The sequence below is a fragment of the Pongo abelii genome, chromosome 16 (assembly GCF_028885655.2).
Source record: "Pongo abelii isolate AG06213 chromosome 16, NHGRI_mPonAbe1-v2.0_pri, whole genome shotgun sequence".
NCBI classification, from domain to species: Eukaryota; Metazoa; Chordata; class Mammalia; order Primates; family Hominidae; genus Pongo; species Pongo abelii.
In genome coordinates this window covers 91620889-91644157 of record NC_072001.2, presented here as the reverse complement: position 1 = coordinate 91644157, position 23269 = coordinate 91620889, and the positions used below count along the sequence as shown (strand labels likewise).

Sequence of the window (23269 nt, the reverse complement as noted above, 5' to 3'; positions counted from 1 at the left end):
AGCTAGTACCCCAAGCCCTTCTCTCCTTGTCTCTACCCCTTCTCTGCTTTTCTGGGGGAGGGGCAAGTACCCCTCAACCCCTTCTCCTTCACCCTTAGCGGCAAGTCCTGCTTTTCTACGGGGCAAAACCCCCAATCCCTTATTTCCACGCCCCAACCTCTTATCTCTGTGCCCCAATCCCTTATTTCCATGCCCCAACCTCGTATCTCTGTGCCCCAATCCCTTATTTCTGTGCCCCAACCTCTTATATCTCTGCACCCCAATCCCTTATTTCTGCACCCCAACCTCTTATATCTCTGAACCCCAATCCCTTATTTCCACACCCCAACCTCTTATTTCTGCACCCCATCCTTTATTTCCATGCCCCAACCTCTTATCTCTGCACCCCAACCCCTTTTCCCACTTTTCTGGAAGGTAAGAACCCCCGAACCCCTTCCCTCCACTTCTCTACTCTCTCTTTTCTCTAGGCTTGCTTCCTTCACTATGGACAACCTTCCACCCTCCATTCCTCCTTCTATTCCCTTGGCCTGTGTTCTCAAAAACTTCAAACCTCTTCAACTCACACCTGACCTCAAACCTAAATGCCTTATTTTCTTCTGCAATGCCGCTTGACTCCAATACAAACTCGACAGTAGTTCCAAATAGCCAGAAAATGGCACTTTGAATTTTTCCATCCTGCAAGATCTAAATAATTCTTGTCATAAAATAGGCAAACGGTCTGAGGTGCTGACATCCAGGCATTCTTTTACACATCAGTCCCTTCCTAGTCTCTGTGCCCAGTGCAACTCGTCCCAAATCTTCCTTCTTTCCCTCCTGCCTGTCCCCTCAGTACCAACCCCAAGCATCGCTGAGTCTATAATCTTCCTTTTCTACAGACCCATCTGACCTCTCCCTTCCTCCCCAGGCTGCTCCTCACCAGGCCGAGCTAGGTCCCAATTCTTCCTCAGCCTCTGCTCCTCCACCCTATAATCTTTTTATCACCTCCCCTCCTCACACCTGGTCCGGCTTACAGTTTTGTTCTGTGACTAGCCCTCCCCCTCCTGCCCAGCAATTTACTCTTAAAAAGGTGGCTGGAGCTAAAGGCATAGTCAAGGTTAATGCTCCTTTTTCTTTATCCCAAATCAGATAGTGTTTAGGCTCTTTTTCATCCAATATAAAAATCCAGCCCAGTTCATGACTTGTTTGGCAGCAACCCTGAGACACTTTACAGCCCTAGACCCTAAAATGTCAAAAGGCCGTCTTATTCTCAAAATACATTTTATTACCCAATCTGCTCCCGACATTAAATAAAACTCCAAAAATTAAATTCCGGCCCTCAAACTCCACAACAGGATTTAATTAACCTCACCTTCAAGGTGTACAATAATAGAAAAAAGTTGCAATTCCTTGCCTCCACTGTGAGACAAACCTCAGCCACATCTCCAGCACACAAGAACTTCCAAAGGCCTGAACCACAGCGGCCAGGCATTCCTCCAGAACCTCCTCCCACAGGAGCTTGCTACACGTGCCAGAAATCTGGCCACTGGGCCAAGGAATGCCCGCAGCCCGGGATTCCTCCTAAGCCATGTCCCATCTGTGTGGGACCCCGCTGAAAATCGGACTGTTCAACTCACCTGGCAGCCACTCCCAGAGCCCCTGGAACTCTGGCCCAAGGCTCTCTGACTGACTTCTTCCCAGATCTTCTTGGCTTAGCGGCTGAAGACTGACACTGCCTGATCGCCTTGGAAGCCCCCTAGATCATCATGGACGCTGAGCTTCGGGTAACTCTCACAGTGGAAGGTAAGCCCGTCCCCTTCTTAATCAATATGGAGGCTACCCACTCCACATTACCTTCTTTTCAAGGGCCTGTTTCCCTTGCCTCCATAATTGTTGTGGATTTTGATGGCCAGGCTTCTAAACCTCTTAAAACTCCCCAACTCTGGTGCCAACTTAGACAATACTCTTTTAAGCACTCCTTTTTAGTTATCCCCACCTGCCCAGTTCCCTTATTAGGCTGAGACACTTTAACTAAATTATCTGCTTCCCTGACTATTCCTGGACTACAGCTATATCTCATTGCCACCCTTCTTCCCAATCCAAAGCCTCCTTTGTGTCCTCCTCTTGTATCCCCCGACCTTAACCCACAAGTATAAGATACCTCTACTCCCTCCTTGGCGACCGATCATGCACCCCTTACCATCTCATTATAACCTAATCACCCTTACCCCGCTCAATGCCAATATCCCATCCCACAGTATGCTTTGAAAAGATTAAAGCCTGTTATCACTCGCCTGCTACAGCATGGCCTTTTAAAGCCTATGAACTCTCCTTACAATTCCCCCATTTTACCTGTCCTAAAACCAGACAAGCTTTACAAGTTAGTTCAGGATCTGCACCTTTCAACCAAATTGTTTTGCCTATCCACCTGGTGGTGCCAAGCCCATATACTCTCCTATCCTCGATACCTCCCTCCACAACCCGTTATTCTGTTCTGGATCTCAAACAAGCTTTCTTTACTACTCCTTTGCACCCTTCATCCCAGCCTCTCTTCCTTTCACTTGGACTGACCCTGACACCCATCAAGCTCAGCAAATTACCTAGGCTGTACTGCCACAAAGCTTCACAGACAGCCCCCATTACTTCAATCAAGCCCAAATTTCTTCATCTGTTACCTATCTCAGCATAATTCTCATACAAACACACGTGCTCTCCCTGCCAATCATGTCTGACTGATCTCTCAAACCCCAACCCCTTCTACAAAACAACAACTCCTTTCCTTCCTGGGCATGGTTGGATGCTTTCGCCTTTGGATACCTGGTTTTGCCATCCTAACAAAACCATTATATAAACTCACAAAAGGAAACCTAGCTGACCCCATAGATCCTAAATACTTTCCCCACTCCTCCTTCTGTTCCTTGAAGACAGCTTTAGAAAATGCCCCCACTCTAGCTCTCCCTGACTCATCCCAACCCTTTTCATTACACACAGCCAAAGTGCAGGGCTGTGCAGTTGGAATTCTTACATAAGGACCAAGATCGTGTCCTGTAGCCTTTTTGTCCAAACAACTTGACCTTACTGTTTTAGGCTGGCCATCATGTCTCCGTGCAGCCACTGCTGCTGCCCTAATACTCTTAGAGGTCCTCAAAATCACAAACTATGCTCAACTCACTCTCTACAGTTCTCATAACTTCCAAAATCTATTTTCTTCCTCATACCTGATGCTATACTTTCTGCTTCCTGGCTCCTTCAGCTATACTCACTCTTTGTTGAGTCCCCCACAATTACCATTGTTCCTGGCCCAGACTTCAATCAGGCCTCCCACATTATTCCTGATACCACACCTGACCCCCATGACTGTATCTCTCTGATCCACCTGACATTCACCCCATTTCCCCAAATTTCCTTCTTTCCTGTTCCTCACCCTGATCACGCTTGATTTATTGATGGCTGTTCCACCAGGCCTAATCGCTACACACCAGCAAAGGCAGGTTATGCTATAGTACAAGCCACTAGCCCACCTCTTAGAACCTCTCATTTCCTTTCCATCATGGAAATCTATCCTCAAGGAAATAACTTCTCAGTGTTCCATCTGCTATTCTACTACTCCTCAGGGATTATTCAGGCCCCATCCCTTCCCTACACATCAAGCTCGAGGATTTGCCCCACCCAGGACTGGCAAATTAGCTTTACTCAACATGCCCTGAGTCAGATAACTAAAATACCTCTTAGTCTAGGCAGATACTTTCACTGGATAGGTAGAGGCCTTTCCTACAGGGTCTGAGAAGGCCACCGCAGTAATTTCTTCCCTTCTGTCAGACATAATTCCTTGGTTTAGCCTTCCCACCTCAATACAGTCTGATAACAGACGAGCCTTTATTAGTGAAATCAGCCAAGTAGTTTTTCAGCCAAGTATTCAGTGAAACCTTTATATCCCTTATGGTCCTCTGTCTTTAAGAAAAGTAGAATGGACTAAAGGTCTTTTAAAAACACACCTCACCAAGCTCAGCCACCAACTTAAAAAGGACTGGATAATACTTTTACCACTTTCCCTTCTCAGAATTCAGGCCTGTCCTCGGAATGCTACAGGGTACAGACCATTTAAGCTCCTGTATAGACGTTCCTTTTTATTAGGCCCCAGTCTCATTCCAGACACCAGACCAACTTAGACTGTGCCCCAAAAAAACTTGTCATCCCTACTATCTTCTGTCTAGTCATACTCCTATTCACCATTCTCAACTACTCATACATGCCCTGCTCTTGTCTACACTGCTGGTTTACACTGTTTTTCCAAGCCATCACAGCTGATATCTCCTGGTGCTATCCCCAAACTGCCACTCTTAACTCTTGAAGTAAATAAATAATCTTTGCTGGCAGGACTATGCTGAATCTCCTTAGGCACTCTCTAATCAGATATCCTGAGTCATCCCAATTCTTAGACCTTTTATACCTGTTTTTCTCCTTCTGTTATTCCATTTAGTTTCTCAATTCATCCAAAACCACATCCAGGCCATCACCAATCATTCTATACGACAAATGTTTCTTCTAACATCCCCACAATATCACCCCTTACCAAAAAACCTCCCTTCAGCTTAATCTCTCCCACTCTAGGTTCCCACACCACCCCTAATCCCACTTGAAGCAGCCCTGAGAAACATCACCCATTCTCTCTCCATAGCACCCCCCAAAAATTTTCACTGCCCCAACACTTCAACACTATTTTGTTTTATTTTTCTTATTAATATAAGAAGGCAGGAATGTCAGGCCTCTGAGCCCAAGCCAAGCCATCGCATCACCTGTGACTTGCACGTATAAGCCCAGATGGCCTGAAGTAACTGAAGAATCACAAAAGAAGTGAATATGCCCTGCCCCACCTTAACTGATGACATTCCACCACAAAAGAAGTGTAAATGGCCGGTCCTTGCCTTAAGTGATGACATTACCTTGTGGAAGTCCTTTTTCTAGCTCATCCTGGCTCAAAAAGCACCCCCACTGAGCACCTTGCGACCCCCACTCCTGCCCGCCAGAGAACAAACCCCCCTTTGACTGTAATTTTCTTTACCTACCCAAATCCTATAAAACGGCCCCACCCTTATCTCCCTTCGCTGACTCTCTTTTTGGACTCAGCCCACCTGCACCCAGGTGAAATAAACAGCTTTATTGCTCACACAAAGCCTGTTTGGTGGTCTCTTCACACGGACGCACATGAAAATGACTGCACCCATCCCAGCAGCAGCGTATGAGGCTTTTGATTTCTCCACCTCCTCACCAGTATGTGATATCTTCCTTTTAAAGATATTATAGCCATCCTAAGGGGTATGAAGTAGTATCTCATTGTTTTGATTTGCATTTCTCTGACAATTAATGATGTTGAAGATCTTTTTGTTAGGGAAGCAGGAGCCTACGAGAGTCAGAGTGACACGATTTTAAAATCAACTCCATCTTAAAACTAGCAAGGCAAATTCCTTGTTAGTCGGAGATGATCAATACAATCTCAGTCTTCAAGGTGCTCGCCATCTAGAAGATAACAGAGTAGGAAGTTTCTCAGCATCTAATCAATAGGTGAAAAATTAATTCTATTCATATTTTTTCAAATGTGCCCAGCAGGTGCAGAGACACTGCCATTGGAACTCACAGAGACTGCCAGGTTAGGCGCCATTTTAATTCTTCCTTCGGAGCCACGGAGCCTCTACGGCTTCGATCCTTCCTCCGGGCACCAGGGTGCGCTGTACCCGTCTCTTAGTGTTGGCCGAACAGTGCCGCGCTCTCCCCTACTTCCCTTTTTGCTGGGCCACAGTTCCGGTGGCTGGCGGAAACGGGAACCTGCAGCCACGGGCGCCGGAGTCCTGGGGCATGGCGGGGGCGGGGCAGGGGGAGGCGCGCACGGAGCAGGCTGGGGCATCCTGCGCCCTGGCTCTTTGAGCCCGGACCAGACAGGTGAGGACTTACCATTTTTGGCCCAGCCTCCAAGCCCATCAGACCCTCCCCGGCAGGCTCCTCCCCGCATGACGCTGATGCCCAGAGGCCCCACGGCCCCCGCCCTCCTCCAGAATTCTCTTCCCATTGAGGCCCCGCCCCAGGCTTTTCTTTCCGGGGGCGCCCCTTTGGGTATGTGTGCCCGCCCCTTGGCATCCCCTTCTGGTTTAGAGGCCATCGCAAGGAATTGAGGGACACGTGCACCTTCTCTCATAGGGAAACTGAGACCCAGCAAGGGTAAAGGACTTAGTACCACACAGTGAGTTAGTGTGTTGTACCCAGGGGTGTTAGAGAAAATGCCACACTTTGAGACGAATTAAGAGTCCTTTATTAGCCGGCGACTGAGAGATGGCTAACGCTCAAAATTCTCTCTGCCCGAGGAAGGGCCTTGATTAACTTTTATACCTTGATTTAGGAAGGGGAGGGGGGGTCTAGTTAAAACAATTTTACAGAAGTTAGGTAGTCAAAAAGCTAAAAAGATAAATGGTTACAGGAAATTAAACAGTTCCAGGTGCAGGGGCTTTAAGACTGTTACAAGGTGATAGACACGGGGCTTTGGGCATTATCAATCAGATGAATTCTTGGGGACTGCGGATATAGCTTGCCGTAGTATCTTATCAGTTAATTGCATTCTTGGATGTGCTGGGAGTCAGCTTGCACAAGTTAAGTCCTTGAGGAAGGGGCTGCCAGTGAAAGAGCCAAGATGGAGTCTGTCTGGCTCTCTTAGCTAAGGGAGAGTCTAAAAACAGTTAGTAAAAACCAGGTTGGGCATTACATTCCCCACTTGTGTTTTTGGGGACTCAAATCATTGATTCCTCAGTTATAACAAGGGGGTTATATTGAGTCTTAAGATACATAAGTTTGACAGAAGCTATGCATTGTTTTACAAAATTAAAAAACCAATTTAATATACAAGGCCTAAAAATTAAACTTAATAGTATGATGAGGAGAGGTCCAGCTAACCCAGTGATTAAAGCAGTTAGCCAGGGGTTCCAGTTGAACATGTTTTGATACCAGGGGATGTTATTTTCTCGTTCCTGTTGGTGCCTATCTAGATTTTCTCGAACTTTTTGGAGTATATCTTTTATGACTAAGAATGGTGGAGGAACAGTTAAATCAACTTTGTCAGGGGGTTTCTGGAACACAGGGTCACCTAGAGCAGTTAAAGGCCAGATTGGCTTGGGTGGGCTCCATGAGACCAGGATTTTTTTTTTGGATGGTGAACATAGTCCCAACATCAAATCCTGGGATATAAAATGTTAATTTCCATGACATGCCATAATATTATTGTAAGAGGATTACAATTTTTTTTAGTACATAATTTAGGATGAGAAGCACAAGTTATGGAATGAAGATCTGGTTGATCCCCTAGAATGGGTGGCTAAAGTTACACATGTCCAATCAGGGCAGAAAAACTGATAAATATCTCGACAGCTAGCGTCAGGGTGATTCCCAGGACAGAGGTAAAAGTCAACATTTTGGAGTTCTTTTTCTGCACCTTTGATGCTTCCACATCCAGTTTGGCTCCTGGAGTGTCCAAATTCTGCTACAAGGTTGACAGTTCCTGCTTTTGGGACCAGCAGATTGTGTTGCTCTTCGTGGGTATGGGCTGGCTTTGGGAACAGTATACATAAAATCAACTGCAAAGGAGACTTCCTTGGAGGTACCGGCCCTCCAAGTGGTGTTTGCAAATACATGTCCTGACTTAGGTGCAGTTTTAAAAGGGGCCTGACCCAGGCCTGGGGACCCATGTTTTTAGTTGGGCTCTGTTGGCTTTTTTGATGCGGGAGTGATGAATCTAAGCAGGAATGCCATCCACCTTCAGAGCCATTGGCATTGTGAGGATGATGGTTTGAGGTCTTTTCTAAGCAGGAGTGAGTCCTTCTTTCTGGAACTTTTTAACAAACACTAGTTCTCCTGGCTGGAACAAATGGCAGGGCCCCATCTGGTTAGGAATTGGATTGGGATGGTTTCCTTGAACAAGTGGCAGGATGATATCTTGTACCTGTTGGGGAGACTGTAGGTACTGTAATAAATTAGCTTGTGATATTTCTGCCAGTTGGGCATCTCTTAGCTTAAGCAAGATAGGCGGCGCCCTCCCATACATGATTTTAAAAGGCGAGAACCTAGCCCGATAAGGGGTGCACCTTACTCTAAGTAGGGCTAAAGGAAGGAGACTTACCCAATTTTTACCGATTTTTAAAATTAATTTTGTAAGAGTGTTTTTTTAGGGTGCGGTTCATGCATTCTACCTGCCCAGAGCTCTGGGGTCGATAGGCACACTGGAGCTTCCACTGAATGTTTAACACCTTACTGACCCACTGAGCTATGGGCGAGGTGAAGGCAGGTCTATTATCAGACCCTACGGCAGCAGGCAGCCCGTATTGAGGGATGATTTTATTGAGTAGGAACTTTACCATATTGGCAGCTTCATTTTTGGTAGCAAATGCTTCAGTCCATCCGGAGAAGTTGTCTACTAGTACTAGAAGGTATTTGTACCTAGCCTGGTGTGGTTTTACTTCTGTAAAGTCAATTTCCCACTTTTCTTCTGGCGAGTTTTCTCAGAGACGGTGGCCAGGGCTGGGTTTAGGACCTTGCTTGGCATTTACCTGGGCACAGATTGTGCATCGGAGAGCTGCTTGATCTGTTTTTGATAGGCTTTCCTGCTGAGGTGAGTAGCCCGTGCTCCTGATAGATGGCTCCATGTACATGCACAGTAGCAAAGGTGTACCTGCTGTCAGCGTAAATGTTAATACATTTATCCTTACCCCATCAGAGAGCCTGAGTGAGAGTGATCAGTTTAGCTTTTTGTGCTGAGGTGTTTGCTGGTGAAGCCTGAGCCCACAACACATCTGTCTCCGTGGTAACAGGTGCACCGGCCTTTCATACTCCCTGCTTGAGAAAGCTGCTACCGTCTGTGAACACAGCAGCGTCCGCCTTATCTAGGGGCACATCTTGAAGATCGGGTTGGCCAGTTTCAGTAGTTTCTAACAGTTCCTAACAGTCATGGATAGTAGCTGGATTTAAACACCATGTGGGAGAGCAAGTCAAACGAGGCTGATTCAACAACTCTGATATTGTAAAATGCGAGCATTTGACTGACATCCATTTACCTGAAGCACTTTGTAGTAAAGCCTCTACAGCATGAGGAGCTATAAGGGTTAAATCTTGGCCCAGAGTTAACTTATCAGTTTCTTGGACTAGGCTTGCTGTACCTGCTATGGCTGGCTCACAGGCAACTTGGCCATCCAGAGGCCACAGGATCCAGCCTCTTAGATAAATAAACCATTGGTCATCTCCAAGGTCTTAAAGTCTGAGTAAGCACCCCCTTAGCAACTCCCTGGCTCTCATGGACAAACAGATGAAAAGGCTTTGAGGTATCTGGGAGGGCTAAAGCAGGGGCTTCAGTTAAAGCCTTTTTCAGATTTTGAAAAGCCTGTTCTTCGGTGTCTGTCCAAATCAATGGGCCATTACCTCTTATAGCAGTATACAAGGGCTTTGCAATCTCCGCAAACCCCAATATCCAGAGGCGACAGTATCTCACGGCCCCATCAATCAGGCTCTTCTGTTGTGGGCAGGGTGAGAACCTTTTTGTTTTCTGACTTTTCTTGTGGCAGTAGTGGGCATTCCTTTTTCCAGTGCCCAGTCTGTTTGCAATAGGCACATTGGTTTTTTCCTAGAGAGGCCTGTTCACCTCTTTTACTTTTCTGGCGGGAACCCGAGGTTCCTTGGCCGTTTTTTCTGGAATGGGGGCCTTTCCTTTCTGCCCTCTTGGATAGCCATTACTAAGATTTTTGCTTATCTTTTATAGGCTTTATCAGCGGCCTTTTCAGCTGCCTGTGTTGCTTCTTTCTGTTTTTCATACTCTCGATTGTCAAAAACCTTCTGGGCTATTTCTAAAAGCTGACTGATATTTATCCCAGTAAATCCTTCCAGTTTCTGGAGGTTTCTTTTAATGTCCGTGGCTGCCTGAGCCACAAATGCCAAATTAAGAGCACGGCTATTTTCGGGAGCTGCCAGGTCAAAAGGGGTATAAATCTGATAAACCTCCTGGAGACGTTCTAAAAATGCTCCTGGTGACTCATCAGGCCCCTGGACAACTTCATTTATCTTAGACAAGTTTACGGACTTCTGAGCGGCTCCTTTAATACCCTTGAGGAGATATCGGTGAAAATCGTCCAAAGCTCTCCTTCCACCTGAAGAATTTGGGTCCCAGTTAGGCCGGGTGGAGGGAAAGACCTCCTCCAGGAAGTCTCTAGCTTCCTCCTCAGGCCTACCGGCTGATGCAAGGAAGTGTTTTCTGGCCTCTCTTCAGATACGCTCCCTCTTCTCAGAGGTAAAGAGAGTTAAAAGGAGCTGTTGGCAGTCATCCTAGGTGGGTCGATGGGTCTGGAGCACGGACTCCATCAGTGAGGTCAAAGCCTGAGGCTTTTCAGAGAAGGGAGGATTAGGGGTTTTCCAGTTATACAAGTCAAAAGTAGAAAAAGGGACATAAACCAGGAAGGGGGCTGAGCGCTCGTCACCCGGAGGGACTTGTGCCTCTCTCAGTGGTAGTAGAGGGGCTGCTTTCTCCCAGCGTGGTTGCAGCTGGGAGGCAATTGGGTGGCAAGCCCACAGGGGACGTCGTCGAAGAGACATCGGATGACACCAAGGGAGCAGGCTGGTTGTAACGTGGTGGGACTGAGTGAGGGAGACTCTCCTCTTCTTCAGAGGGAGGCAAAACTGGGGGAGCCGAACGGGCTGAGGGTCGAGGTGAAAACACGGCCTGGTTCAGGAGGACTTTGGAGGTGGAATTGTGAATGACACATGCATGGAGCCATGGAGGAGGATTTCTAATCAAACTTAACCATTGATTGATACAGGGAAACTGATCAGGGTGGCCGGGACTTCCGGTAACAACCTGCCACATGGCTTGAACAATTGTAGGATTCAATGATCCTTTAGAGGGCCACCCAACTCCAAACCTTGGCCATTCTACTTCACATAGTGTCCGGAGCTTGCCTTTTTAAAGGCAGACTCTGTAATTCTCTGAAAAACCAAGAGAAAAATTTTCCAGCATACATTGGAGGGGGCTCCAACCCTTAAAAGGCTGGGAGGAAGTGTTTCCCATTTTTATTTATTTATTTTTTTAGAAGGCAATTTAACAGAATTTGAGCAGAGATATCAGATCCAACATGGACAGAGAAACTCACTCCCTGGGGAGCTGGAATATCAGAAAAACAGAATTAATCAGAAAGAACAGAAAAATCACAACAGCTAATGCCACTTGCCACATTGCTGTGGCTTTAAGATTGAGGGAGGGGGACTAGAGGCCAGCCTGAGGTCTCCTGGGTCAGTTGGATCTAGGCGTTCTCCCTCTTCTTCTAGATCTGTACCCTAAATACCTTTGGTGTCTCCACTCAAAGGCGAATAGTTTAAATTTAGCTCTTTCTTTCAAGGGTTCAAGGAGTGAGAGCAGAGCCAAGTCCTGGAGACCCTGAACTTGCTGTCACACCAGAAAATGAAATGTGCGGGGTAGGGGGCAGGCATGAGGGGGAAAGTGACCACTCAGGTCATTTTTAAGATGAGAGTAGCCACAGGGGAACAGAGTAGGAGTCTAAATGAAGTAAAGCATGATGGGCATAGGTTTCCCTACACAGTGTTCTATTTAAGGGCACAGGAAAAGTTACAGAATGACAAAAAAGGTGAGCAAGGAAATCTGCAGGGTGGCTGTTTTGAACCCACCATCAGTTTAATCTAGAGGAGGTCCAATGACTTGGATGTGGGGTATGGCAATCTAAATGCCCACAACTTCCATGGTGCCAGAAATTTCAATCAGATGAATGTTCTTCACACTCATTCCTGTAACAACACCTGACTTGCCTCTGGCAGAAAAGACAGGACTGTGGTGGCCAGCCTGAATGACTGACGAGAAATTTAACCTCTTATGACAAAAAATCAGCACTAAGGACCTTGAAGAAGTTTTTACCCAGACGTCTTGGGCAATACCAATGTCCTGACATGCAAAACCTTAACAACCACTAAACAGACAATAAACACTAAACAGAACAATAAACATAAAACAAACAATTTGACCCTAGGGCAGGTAAACAGTTTTGACAGTTTTTTCTGTTTTTTTTTTTTTTGTAGGCAGACAAAGGGAGGGCTTCCCGTGATGGGATCAGTCAGATGCCCACCTGGCCGCTCCCCCTGAGGGGACTTGGGCTCTTCTTAGCATTGGCAGGCCGGTATAAACCCCTGGCTTGGATCGAGCTATGCCTGATGCTGCCTTAAATCTTATGAGGTCACCCCAGAACCACAGGTGAGGGCCCACTCCAACTCTGTAGCTTTCGCCATGGAGCTACAAACTGGAAGACAAATGCAAGCCTTTGTCCTCCCACAGACACTCACCACTCACACAGAGTTTATAACAGTTTTTTTTTTTCTTTCCTGGAGATTCTCCAAGAAACTTGAATAAGAGAAAGATGAGAGAGAAACAGAGACAGAGAGAGCGCGAGCGAGAGAGCGGTCTGTCAGAAACCAAGGCTCAGCTCCCCAGCATCCTGGGTCTTCAGCTAAGTCCAAGGGAGGGGCCTCATCAGGACCACTTCCCACCTAAACCAGGACACAAAGGTGCCTACCAGAAAACCAAGGCTCAACCCACTAGCGTCCTAGAGTAACGGGCTGAGTCAAAAGAGGGATGCCCTCATCAGGGCCACTTCCCTCTTACCAGAACTAGAACAAAGTCAAATCTGACCTACCTGACCCTGGGGTGAGAAGCTGAGGACTCAGATGTTGAATTTTAGGGCACTGACATGGTAGTCGATCCGCTCTCCTCTGGAAGGTGGTCACTCTTTGGGGACCTGAAAATTGTTTCCTCAGGTGGCGACCCCCTCCGAGCCGGCCGTCCTTCCGGGGGAGCCCAGAGCGAGACCAGCTCTTGCCCGGTGGCATTAATTTCTCACTGGGGCCTCCATTATGTTGTACCCGGGGTGTTAGAGAAAACACCGTACTTTGAGATGAATTAAGAGTCCTTTATTAGCCGGCAACCGAGAGATGGCTAATGCTCAAAATTCTCTCGGCCCCGAGGAAGGGGCTTGATTAACTTTTATACCTTGGTTTAGGAAGGCGGGGGGGTCTAGTTAAAACAATTTTACAGAAGTTAGGTAGTCAAAAATTTAAAAAGATAAATGGCTACAGGAAAGTAAACAGTTCCAGGTGCAGGGGCTTTAAGACTATTAGCAGATGATAGACGTGGGGCTTTGGGCATTATCAATCAGATGAATTCTTGGGGACTGCGGATATAGCTTGCCATAGTATCTTATCAGTTAATTGCATTCTTGGATGTGCTGGGAGTCAGCTTGCACAAGTTAAGTCCTTGAGGAAGGGGCTGCCAGTGAAAGAGCCAAGATGGAGTCTGTCTGGCTCTCTGAGCTAAGGGAGAGTCTAAAAACAGAGTTAGTAAAAAACCAGGTTGGGCATTACAAGTGTCCCAATTCAGTCAGGCTTTCTTCTTTCATTCCATAAGGTACCAAATGCCTACCGTGTGCCAGTCCCAGTGCTAGGCTCTGAGAATACCACATGACCAAGGTAGACCTGGTTACTTCCTGTCTGGAGAGTACAGGTTAGCAAGGGAATCAAACATTAAACACAACCACGCAAATGAAAGTATAAATACAACTTGCAACGATTACTATGGAAAAGACAAAATATAATAATAATGGGAGTCCTGTTTTAGATAGGATGGTCAGGGAACACTTCCTAAAGGAGACTGCACTGAAGCTGCAACTTGAGAAGTTACAGCAAGGGCCAGGGGAAATGCATTACAGGCAGAGGGAATAGTCCCTGTAGATGCCTGAGTTGGCACAGAACTTCCCGTTAGACAGGTCCAGTGTTCAAGAAGGGAGGCTTACCATGTGTCAAACACTGTGATGAGCATACAGAATATAGTGTTTGCGTAGTGGTCGGTGGGATGTCACCATCTAATGAGGGCCATAAACATAAGTAAGATCTTCATCTCAGCTGCTCAACTCTGCCTATGTAGGGCAAAAGCAATATGTAAATGATTGCATATGGCAGGGTTCCAGTGAAATTTTATTTACAAAAACTGGGAGGTGTGGGTCAGGCGTGGTGGCTCATGCCTGTAATCCTAGCACTTTGGGAGATTAAGGCAGAAGGGTCACTTAAGCCAGGGAGGTCCATGGTGGTGCCACTGTACTCCAACCTGGGTGACAGAGTGAGACCCCAAAAAAACCAGGAGGTGAGAGGTGGGCTAGATTTGGGCCAAAGGCAGTAGTTTGTAGACCCTTGCTCTAGTCTAGATCAGTATACATTTTATGTCTTTACTCAGTGCATGTAACTCCAATATAATTGAAATAAACGTTGTACAAAACAGTGCTTACCATTGCAATATATGATAGCTTGATACTTTCTATATTCTTGTATTTCATTTTTTAAAATGTCAGTAAGACTTCACTAAATTGATCCAAGGCTCTGTTAATGAGGTGTGACTAGCAGTTTGAGAAACTTGCTCAGTCATGGAGGTATGTACATTTTTAACTTGACTGGGTATTATATATACTTATATAAGGCACTTGGAACCTTTTCAGAAGGAGACAGAATACGAATAAATACCTCACTGTGTGTATGTTTTAAAATACAGATTGGATCCAATCGCTCCCCTGCTTTCCAGTCTTTTTCTAGGCCTCTCTTCTCACTCACTCTGTGCTTCCTGTGCTCTAACCACTTGAAATTGCTCTGTTTCCCAAATGTGCCATGTCATGCTTTTTTAAAATGTGTCTTTTAGTCTTTTAGGTACCTTTTTATCTGGTTTGTTCCTTTTTTTTTTTTTTTTTTTTGAGATGGAATCTTGCTCTGTTGCCCAGGCTGGAGTGCAGTGGTACAATCTTGACTCACTGCAACCTCTGCCTCCCAGGTTCAAGCAATTCTCCTGCCTCAGCCTCCTGAGTAGCTGGAGTCCCCGCCACCATGCCCAGCTAATTTTTGTATTTTTAGTAGAGATGGAATTTCACTATGTTGGCCAGGCTGGTCTTGAACTCCTGACATTGTGATCTCCCCACCTCGGCCTCCCAAAGTGCTGGGATTACAGGCGTGAGCCACTGCACCCGGCCGGTTTGTTCCTCTTTTACTTTGTTTAGTGTATTCTTATTCTTCAAGGCTCATGTCAATTGTTGCTCCATTAATTCATTTTAACATATTTATGAGTGCTTAACTGTCCCTTCTCCTAGGTGCTGGGAATACAGCAAGGAATTAGACCAGTTCCCTGCTCTCTGATATGGGGGGACAGATAATAAAAAGGTAAACAAATAATTTAATTTCAGGAAGAGATAAAGACCATTAATAAAATAGTGTATATCAGTAGATTCATGTGGGCAGAAGTAAGGTGGCTGGGGAAGATTTCTGGGGAGGTACTATTTTAGCTGAGACTTGAATGATGAAACAGAGGCAGATCTTTCAGCACTTAAAAAATGTTGTTCCACTTCTTTCTGACTTCCATGGTTTCTGATGAGAAATCTACAGACATTTGAATTGTTGTGCCTTTATAGGTGACACATGGTTTCTGTCTGATTACTTTAGAGATTTTTACTGTATATCTTTTAGTTTTTTCCATTTTAGCTACGATGTGTCTGGGCATGGATTTCTTTGGATTTATCATATTTGAGGGTCTCTGAACTTCCTGAATTTGGGGGGGGGGTCTCTGAACCTTTTGAATTTGGGGTTTATATCTTTAGCCAAATTTGGGAAGTTTCCTTCCTCCTTCCCTTGCTTCTTTCCTTTCTCCCTTCATTTGTTCCTCTCTCCCTTCCTTTCTTCTTTCCTTCCTTCCTTCCTTTCATCTTTCTATTTTTCCCCTTCCTTCCTTTCTTTTCTTTTGACAGAGTCTCACTCCATTGCCCAGGCTGGAGTGCAGTGGCGTGATCTCAGCTCACTTCAGCCTCTGCCTCCCAGGCTCAAGTGATCCTCCCACCTGAGCCTCCTGAGTAGCTGTGACTACATGTGCACACCACTGTGCCCGGCTACTTTTTGTATTTTTAGTAGAGATGGGGTTTTGCCATGTTGCCCGGGCTGGTCTTGAACTCCTGGGCTCAAGCAATTTGCCCACCTCAGCCTCCCAAAGTTCTAGGATTACGGATGTGTGCCACCACTGCCAACTACTACAGCCATTATTTCTTAATTTTTTTTTTTTTTTTTAGCATTGTACTCCCTCAAGATCAGGGTGTTAGACCTTTTGATATTTTCCCTAGGGTCCTGAGGCTTTACTGACTTTTTTTCAGTCTTTTTTTTTTTTTTTCTCTGTTGTTCACATTGGGTAATGTATACTAATCTATCTTCAGGGTGACTGACTCATTTCTCTGATGACTTCATTCTGCCCTTGAACCTATCAGTGAGTTTTTTATTCTTTTTCAGAATTGTTTTTAAGTTCTTAAAAGAAATTTTACTAGATTCTATGGAAGCTAGAAGAGTTTTGTATGCTGGTTATTGCTTTTCAGCTCTAAACTTCTTATCTGGATCTTTAAGAACTATCTTCTGTTTCTTAGCTGAGACTTTGTTTTCCCATCACTTCAAGAGTGTTTGTGATTACTTATTGGAACATTTTTATAGTAGGTACTTCAAAATCTTTCTCGGAGAATTCCAACTTTTGTAGCATCTCAACATTGGTGTCTGTCATTTGTCTTTTCTAGATTGAGTTTTTTCCTAGTACTTCATATGCTGAATGATTTTGGATTGTATCCTAGACATTTTGAATATTATAAGATGATAGGGCTTGTTTAAATCCTAAGAGGAATGTTGGTGATTTTTGGCTTGGTAGGCAATCTACCTAATTACCTTCAGGGAATTTGCAATTTGTAACTCTCTTTAGGCTATGGTTCTAATGGCAGATGAATTTTCAGAAAGTCTTTGCAGTGCTATTTGGATCTGTCCCATGTATGTGACATTCGGTGGCCAGTCTGAGATCTGGGTGTTGATTATTTTGGTTCTCAAAGCCTTTAGTATGATTTGGACCAGATCCACACGTGTGCAGCTTGGGAGTTCATGAACAACTTCATGATGTTACTTTTCTGAGCTCCTCCCACTCTGATATCTCCCCAGTACCTTCTGGTTCCATTGGGGTCTCCCTTTTGATCCTCTGATGACAAAATTGGGGCTTTAATTATCCTTCCTTGCAACACACTTGCTCTCCAAGCAGCAGGAGGACCAGGGGAGACAATGTTAACCTCACTGCCCATTCAGTGGTATTTTATTGTTAGCCAATTGGTTTTTCTCATATGTCTGTCTTATGCATTCTGTCTAGGTTTTATAGCTGCATTTTTAGTGGGAGAGAGAAGGTGGTGTTTCCTTATTCCATCTTATCTTGCAACAGCTTTATAACTTAAGTTTTTCACTTAATGCCGTTGACTTTTATGGCCTGTGATTTAACTTTGATTTGAATCAAGGTATAATAAAACATTTAGAAGACTTTGCCATATAATAGATGCCCCATAAATATTAAAACATATTTTTATTGTGATTTTAAAATAGCCTAACATTTACCATCTTAACTGATTGTAAGTGTACAGTTCAGTAGTATTAAGTATATTCACATTGTTGTGAAATAGATCTCAAGAAGTTTTTCATCTTGAAAATCTGAAAAGTCTAACCCATTAAACAGTACCTTCTCTTTTCCCCTCCTGCTAGTCCCTGGTAACCACCATTCTTCTTTGTTTCTGTGAATTTGATTCCTTTTCCTTTTTTTAATGATAAGCATTTTACATTAAAAATTTTTTTTTTTTTTTTAGAGATTGGGTCTTGCTCTGTTGCCCAAGCTAGACTCAAACTCCTGGGCTCAAGTGGTCCACCTCAGCCTCCCAAGTAGCTGGGGTTACAGGTGTGTGCTACTGCACCTGGCTGTTGAATTTGATTACTTTTGATACTTCATTTAAGTGGAATCATACAGTATTTGTCTTTTTGTGATTGGCTTATTTGACTTCACATAATGTCCTCAAGATTCAATGATGTAGCATATGTCAGAATTTTCTTCCTTTTGAAGGCTGAATAATATTCCATTATATGTATATACCACATTTTGTTTATCCACTCATCCATCAGTGAACTTTTGGGTTGCTTCCATCTCTTGACTACTGTGAATAGCGCTGATATGAACATGGGTGTGTAAATATCTCTTAGAAATCCTGCTTTCAGTTATTTTGGATTTATACCCAGAAGTGGAATTGCTGGATCTTATGGTAGTTCTAATTTTTTTCAAGGAACCTTCATACTGTTTTCCTTAGTAGCTGTACTATTTTTCAGTTCCACCAACAATGCACAAGGGTTCAACTTCCTCTATGTCCTCAATGACACTTGTTATTTTCTTTTTTTTAAAAAAAGCAGTCGTTCTAATGGGTGTGAGGTGATATCCCATTGTAGTTTTGATTTACATTTCTCTGATGATTAGTGATGTTGAGCATCTATCTTTTCATATGTTTTGTGGCCATTTGTATAGGAGAAATGTCTGTTCAAGTACTTTGACCATTTTAAAATTGGGTATATGATTTTTTGTTATTGAGTTATAGAAGTTCTTTATAGGTTCTAGATATTAACCCTTTATCCAATATATGATTTGCAAATATTTTCTTCCATTCTGTAGAAAGCCCTTTCACTCTGTTGATTGTGTCCTTTGATCACAGAAGTTTTAAGTTTGATGTATTCCCATTTGTCTATTTTTGTCTTGGTTGCCTATGCCTTTTGTGTCTTATCCAAGAAATCACTGCCAGATCTGATGTCATGAAGCTTTCCTCCTGTATTTTCTTCTAGTAGTTTTATAGTTATGGGTCTTATATTTAGATCCTTGACCTATTTTGGGTTAATTTTTGTATAAGGTGTAAGATAGGGTCCGACTTCATTCTTTTGCATGTGGCTATTCAGTTTTCCCAACACCATTTGTTGAAGTGACTGTCTTTTTTCTATTGAGTAGTAGTAGTACCTTATCAAAGATTGTTTAACCATATATGCCAGTTTATTTGTGGGCCATTTCATTGGTCTGTGTCTGTCTTTATCCAGTACCACAATTTTTTGATTACTGTGGTTTTGTAATATATTTTGAAATCAAGAGGCTTGAATCCTCTTTGTTCTTTTTCAAAATTATTTTGTGTATTTGGAGGCCCTTGAGATGCCATATGAATTTTAGGATGAATTTTTTATCTTTGTGAAAAGTGCTATTAGGATTTTGATAGGGTTTGTATTGAATCTGTAGATTACTTTGGGTAATATGGACATCTTAACAGCCCAATAAATATTTTTTGCTGGAATGAATGCACATTTAATATGATTTTTTTGTTTGTTTGTTTGAGATAGAGTCTCACTCTGTTGCCCAGGCTGGAGTGCAGTGTTGTGACGATGGCTTATTACAGCTTCGATGATCCAAGCTTAAGCAATCCTTCCACTTCAGCCTCCCAAGTAGCTGGAACTACAGGCATGTGCCACCATGCCTGGCTAATTTTTATATTTTTTTGTAGAGACGGGGTTTTGCCATGTTTTCCATGCTGGGCTTGAACTAGTGAGCTCAGGTGATCCACTTGCTTCGGCCTCCCAAAATGTTGGGATTACAGGTGTGAGCCACCGTGCCGGGCCGAATGTGTTTTATACTGTTCAAATTTGCAGTTGTAGGTTTTTTTCTGTTGAACTTTCCCAACAGCTGAGCATATTTGGAAGGTATTCCTAGTGAACTAGATCCTTCCCTTAGACCTGTTTCTAGACTTAGAAATGTTAGGACCACTTACTCAGTATAATCTGGGAAGCAGTAATGCCAGTCACTGTCATCTTGGGAGCTCCTAGGTTCAGGATATAAGAAGAGAAATGTTTCACTTGTATATATTTATATTTTGGTAAATTCTGTTTCATTTTCTTGACTTCTGCTTTACTTTTCTGTTTAGAGATGTGATAATGGATCATCATGTTTCTACCATCAAGCCTCGAAGAATCCAAAACCAAAATGTCATTCACCGCTTGGAACGCCGGCGGATCAGTTCAGGCAAGGCAGGTACCCACTGGCACCAAGTCCGAGTGTTCCATCAGAATGTCTTCCCCAACTTCACAGTTGTCAACGTTGAAAAGCCTCCTTGTTTCTTGCGTAAATTCTCACCTGATGGACGCTACTTTATTGCTTTTTCTTCAGACCAGACATCTCTTGAAATCTACGAGTACCAGGGCTGCCAGGCAGCAGAGGACCTACTGCAGGGATATGAAGGAGAAATCCTGTCCAATGGCAATGACCAGCGGTCAGTGAATATCCGGGGCCGGCTCTTTGAACGCTTTTTTGTCCTGCTGCACATTACCAATGTTGCGGCCAATGGTGAGCACCTGAACCGGGAGTGTAGTCTCTTCACTGATGACTGCCGCTGTGTCATCGTGGGCTCAGCTGCCTACCTACCGGATGAGCCTCACCCTCCATTTTTTGAGGTATATCGGAACAGTGAATCAGTGACCCCCAACCCACGGTCCCCTCTAGAAGACTATTCCCTCCACATCATTGACCTTCACACTGGCCGCTTATGTGATACACGCACATTCAAGTGTGACAAGGTGGTCTTGTCACACAACCAAGGGCTGTACTTGTACAAAAACATCCTGGCCATCTTGTCCGTGCAACAACAGACCATCCATGTCTTCCAGGTGACTCCTGAAGGCACTTTCATTGATGTGCGGACCATTGGCCGCTTTTGCTATGAGGATGACCTGCTCACTGTGTCAGCTGTTTTCCCTGAGGTACAGCGGGACAGTCAGACAGGCATGGCCAATCCCTTTAGGGATCCTTTCATCAATTCCCTCAAACACCGGTTGCTGGTATATTTGTGGCGCCGGGCAGAACAGGATGGTAGCGCAATGGCCAAGAGGCGCTTCTTCCAGTATTTTGACCAACTGCGGCAGCTGCGAATGTGGAAAATGCAGCTTCTGGATGAAAACCATCTGTTTATCAAGTACACTAGTGAGGATGTAGTAACACTGCGAGTCACAGATCCATCACAGGTATGAGGTACACTCCTGCCTTTTACTTGTCCAATCTTCTTGGCAAAATGGGAAGGTTTCTCTGTTTGTTTATAGCCCACCCCTCAGAAATAGACACTTCACGTAGTCGGAATTGATATCCTAGGGCCCAAACTTAAAATCAGCTCCATTTTTCTCTGTTCATATGTATTTATCTGGACAAATGGAAACTAAAGTTCAAGTCATTGACAGGAAGATAGTCAACTCTGATTACTACCCTAACTCTTCTGCAGAGTATTTTCAGTACTCCTGAGATGGAAGTCCAAATGCTACAAGGTCAAGGTTTGGACTATTTATGGATAACCTCCCTTGATTTTGTAAGATTGTACTTATTGGTCTGGCTGTTTTAGTTCTGGCAATGAGAATGAGTACACCATACAAAAAAGAAAATTCTCTAAGTAACCCCACTTTCATCCTTAAATGGTTAATGTCAATTTACTTCTCTGTAAAGTCCTATTTATAAGGTAACTAATAGGTGCATTCATTTGGCAGAATTAAGTTTTGTGACTTTACCCTGACCTTGCCGACATGCTGGGACATAGGTTGTAGAGCAGTGAAGACGTCAAAAGGAAGCTGAAATGTATGATCCATGAGGAGAGTCATCAGGACAGCAAGTCTTAAAGGTTTTTCAGTTTGGGGGAAGAATGCCTTTCTTTCAGTAGGGGGAAGAAGCATTTCCCAAAAGGGAATAAGGTGATATAAAGAGCACAGAACTGCTAAGATTTGGGGGTTGAAACACTATGTTGAAATTAAGGGTAATTTGGGCATTTGTCTTTGAAAACCTCTCCACTTCAGTGTTGACCAAGTTAGAGAACTACCTTTCTACACCTTTGTCCCCCCATTCTCCTGTTTGCAGATTGTCTCCTTAGACACTAGTTTGGAAATTCAGAACAACCAGCAAATCAGTAAACCACGAAGTCAACTGAGTTTGGTATCTCTTATTGACCTGTAGCTGATTCTACCATTAACAGATTCTGTGCAGGGTATCATGTCCTAAAACCTCACCAGCTACCTGTGGTAAAATATCTTCTAATATTTTCCTTCTGAATTGTAGTTTATGTGTTCTAAAAAGAAGTAGGGGAGTAATATGGTTAGAGATCATTTGTTGTGGATTTTTTTTCTTCCCTATCAATGATGAAGTCACCCATTGAGCAATCACGGGTGAGCATCTGGTTCGTCTTATGTATCATGGGATATTGCAGTCAAGTCCTTGACTTCTCCACTCTCCTGTTCTTTATTTCCCAGTCTGCCTTGGAGGGAAGGCTAGTAAATGTTTGAGTAATTCTATATCCATGTAATTATGAGAGATTCTGGTGAAGCCCTGATAGGATCAAAGTGTTGTTCAGGGCCATAGAAAGGACATGAATCAATCTTTTGTTTAGGTTTGAGCTATAATTACCTTTTTATTTTGGAGGGAATAAGTTGTCTGTGACTGCTGCCTTTGAGATTATCCTCTTCTTTGCTAAAAGGTGGCCTAGTTTTTTCTGGTAGCTACAATAAGTTGTAGCTAACAACATAACTAGGGCTGTATGCTTTGCTTATACAGTTTGTAACTCTAAACCCAATCTTTCTGCCCTAGTTGTCCTTTGCACTCCTCCCCCAGTTTAATTTGATAGGTTCCAATAAAATTAGTAAGTAAAAAGTACATCCAAACACAAGGCCTCAGTAATATTATGAGTATTATTCTCAGGTTACCCTCTAGCCTCTTTAATTTACAGCCAAATTTAATTTGCAGGTGACTGCAAAAGCCATGTAATATAAGCCCTGAGAAGGACTAATTACTAGTAAAACAGGTGGGTCGAATGGCTCCAGAAATTGGTAATGGAGATTTAAACTCAATCATAGGAGGCTGGAGTACTAATCCTAGTGGTCTGAGAACTTCTAGAGTCCTGTCAGAAGTAGTTGATTCACACTGCTACATTCACTGTAACAAAAATTAGGGGTTCTTGGAGCTTCCTTGTTAGGCAGAGCAGATCACTGGAGGTTTAAAGGAAGAGGGCTAGCCACCAAGGGGCCCATTTAGAAAAAGCAGTAACTCTGCCACCTATGGCATTCGAATGCTTTTCAGGTTGCCCCTCTGATCTTAATTGCTACAAATCTCAAATGTATTTTACAAATGCTCTTGGCTGAAAGAACATTTATGAAGAAAAAAGTGGAAAACGCCTATCTGATTTTTCATTTGTTCAGCAGTACCCTTCTTGTATACAACTTGCCAGGGCAGTTTAGAACACGATGTACTTAAGGTGTCTCTCTGCATGTTAGAAATATTAAGAGGGAAAAATAAATACCCCTAAAT

The 23269-nt window shown here is 43.9% G+C and overlaps 1 protein-coding gene and 1 long non-coding RNA gene across 11 annotated transcripts in view; one reads left to right on the top strand and one right to left on the bottom strand.

Annotated features, from left to right (window-relative positions):
- Positions 1 to 5386: 5386 nt before the first annotated feature.
- Positions 5387 to 5822, bottom strand: LOC134760221 (uncharacterized). Its single transcript, XR_010137237.1, has 2 exons — positions 5612 to 5822; positions 5387 to 5493 (listed from the first exon to the last, which is right to left on the bottom strand). It is a non-coding gene; the product is annotated as an uncharacterized LOC134760221 (long non-coding RNA).
- DET1 (DET1 partner of COP1 E3 ubiquitin ligase) overlaps positions 5776 to 23269 on the top strand; it is a 31451-nt gene continuing 13957 nt past the window's right edge. Inside the window, exons 1-4 of one of the 10 annotated variants that reach the window (XM_024232421.3) lie at positions 5828 to 5913; positions 15180 to 15249; positions 19863 to 19969; positions 20105 to 20955. In XM_024232421.3, the coding sequence (XP_024088189.1) occupies positions 15227 to 15249; positions 19863 to 19969; positions 20105 to 20955 (981 nt within the window). In that variant the 5' untranslated portion in view covers positions 5828 to 5913; positions 15180 to 15226. The other 9 variants (XM_054531816.2, XM_002825788.5, XM_054531811.2 and 6 more) reach the window with 9 other exon arrangements.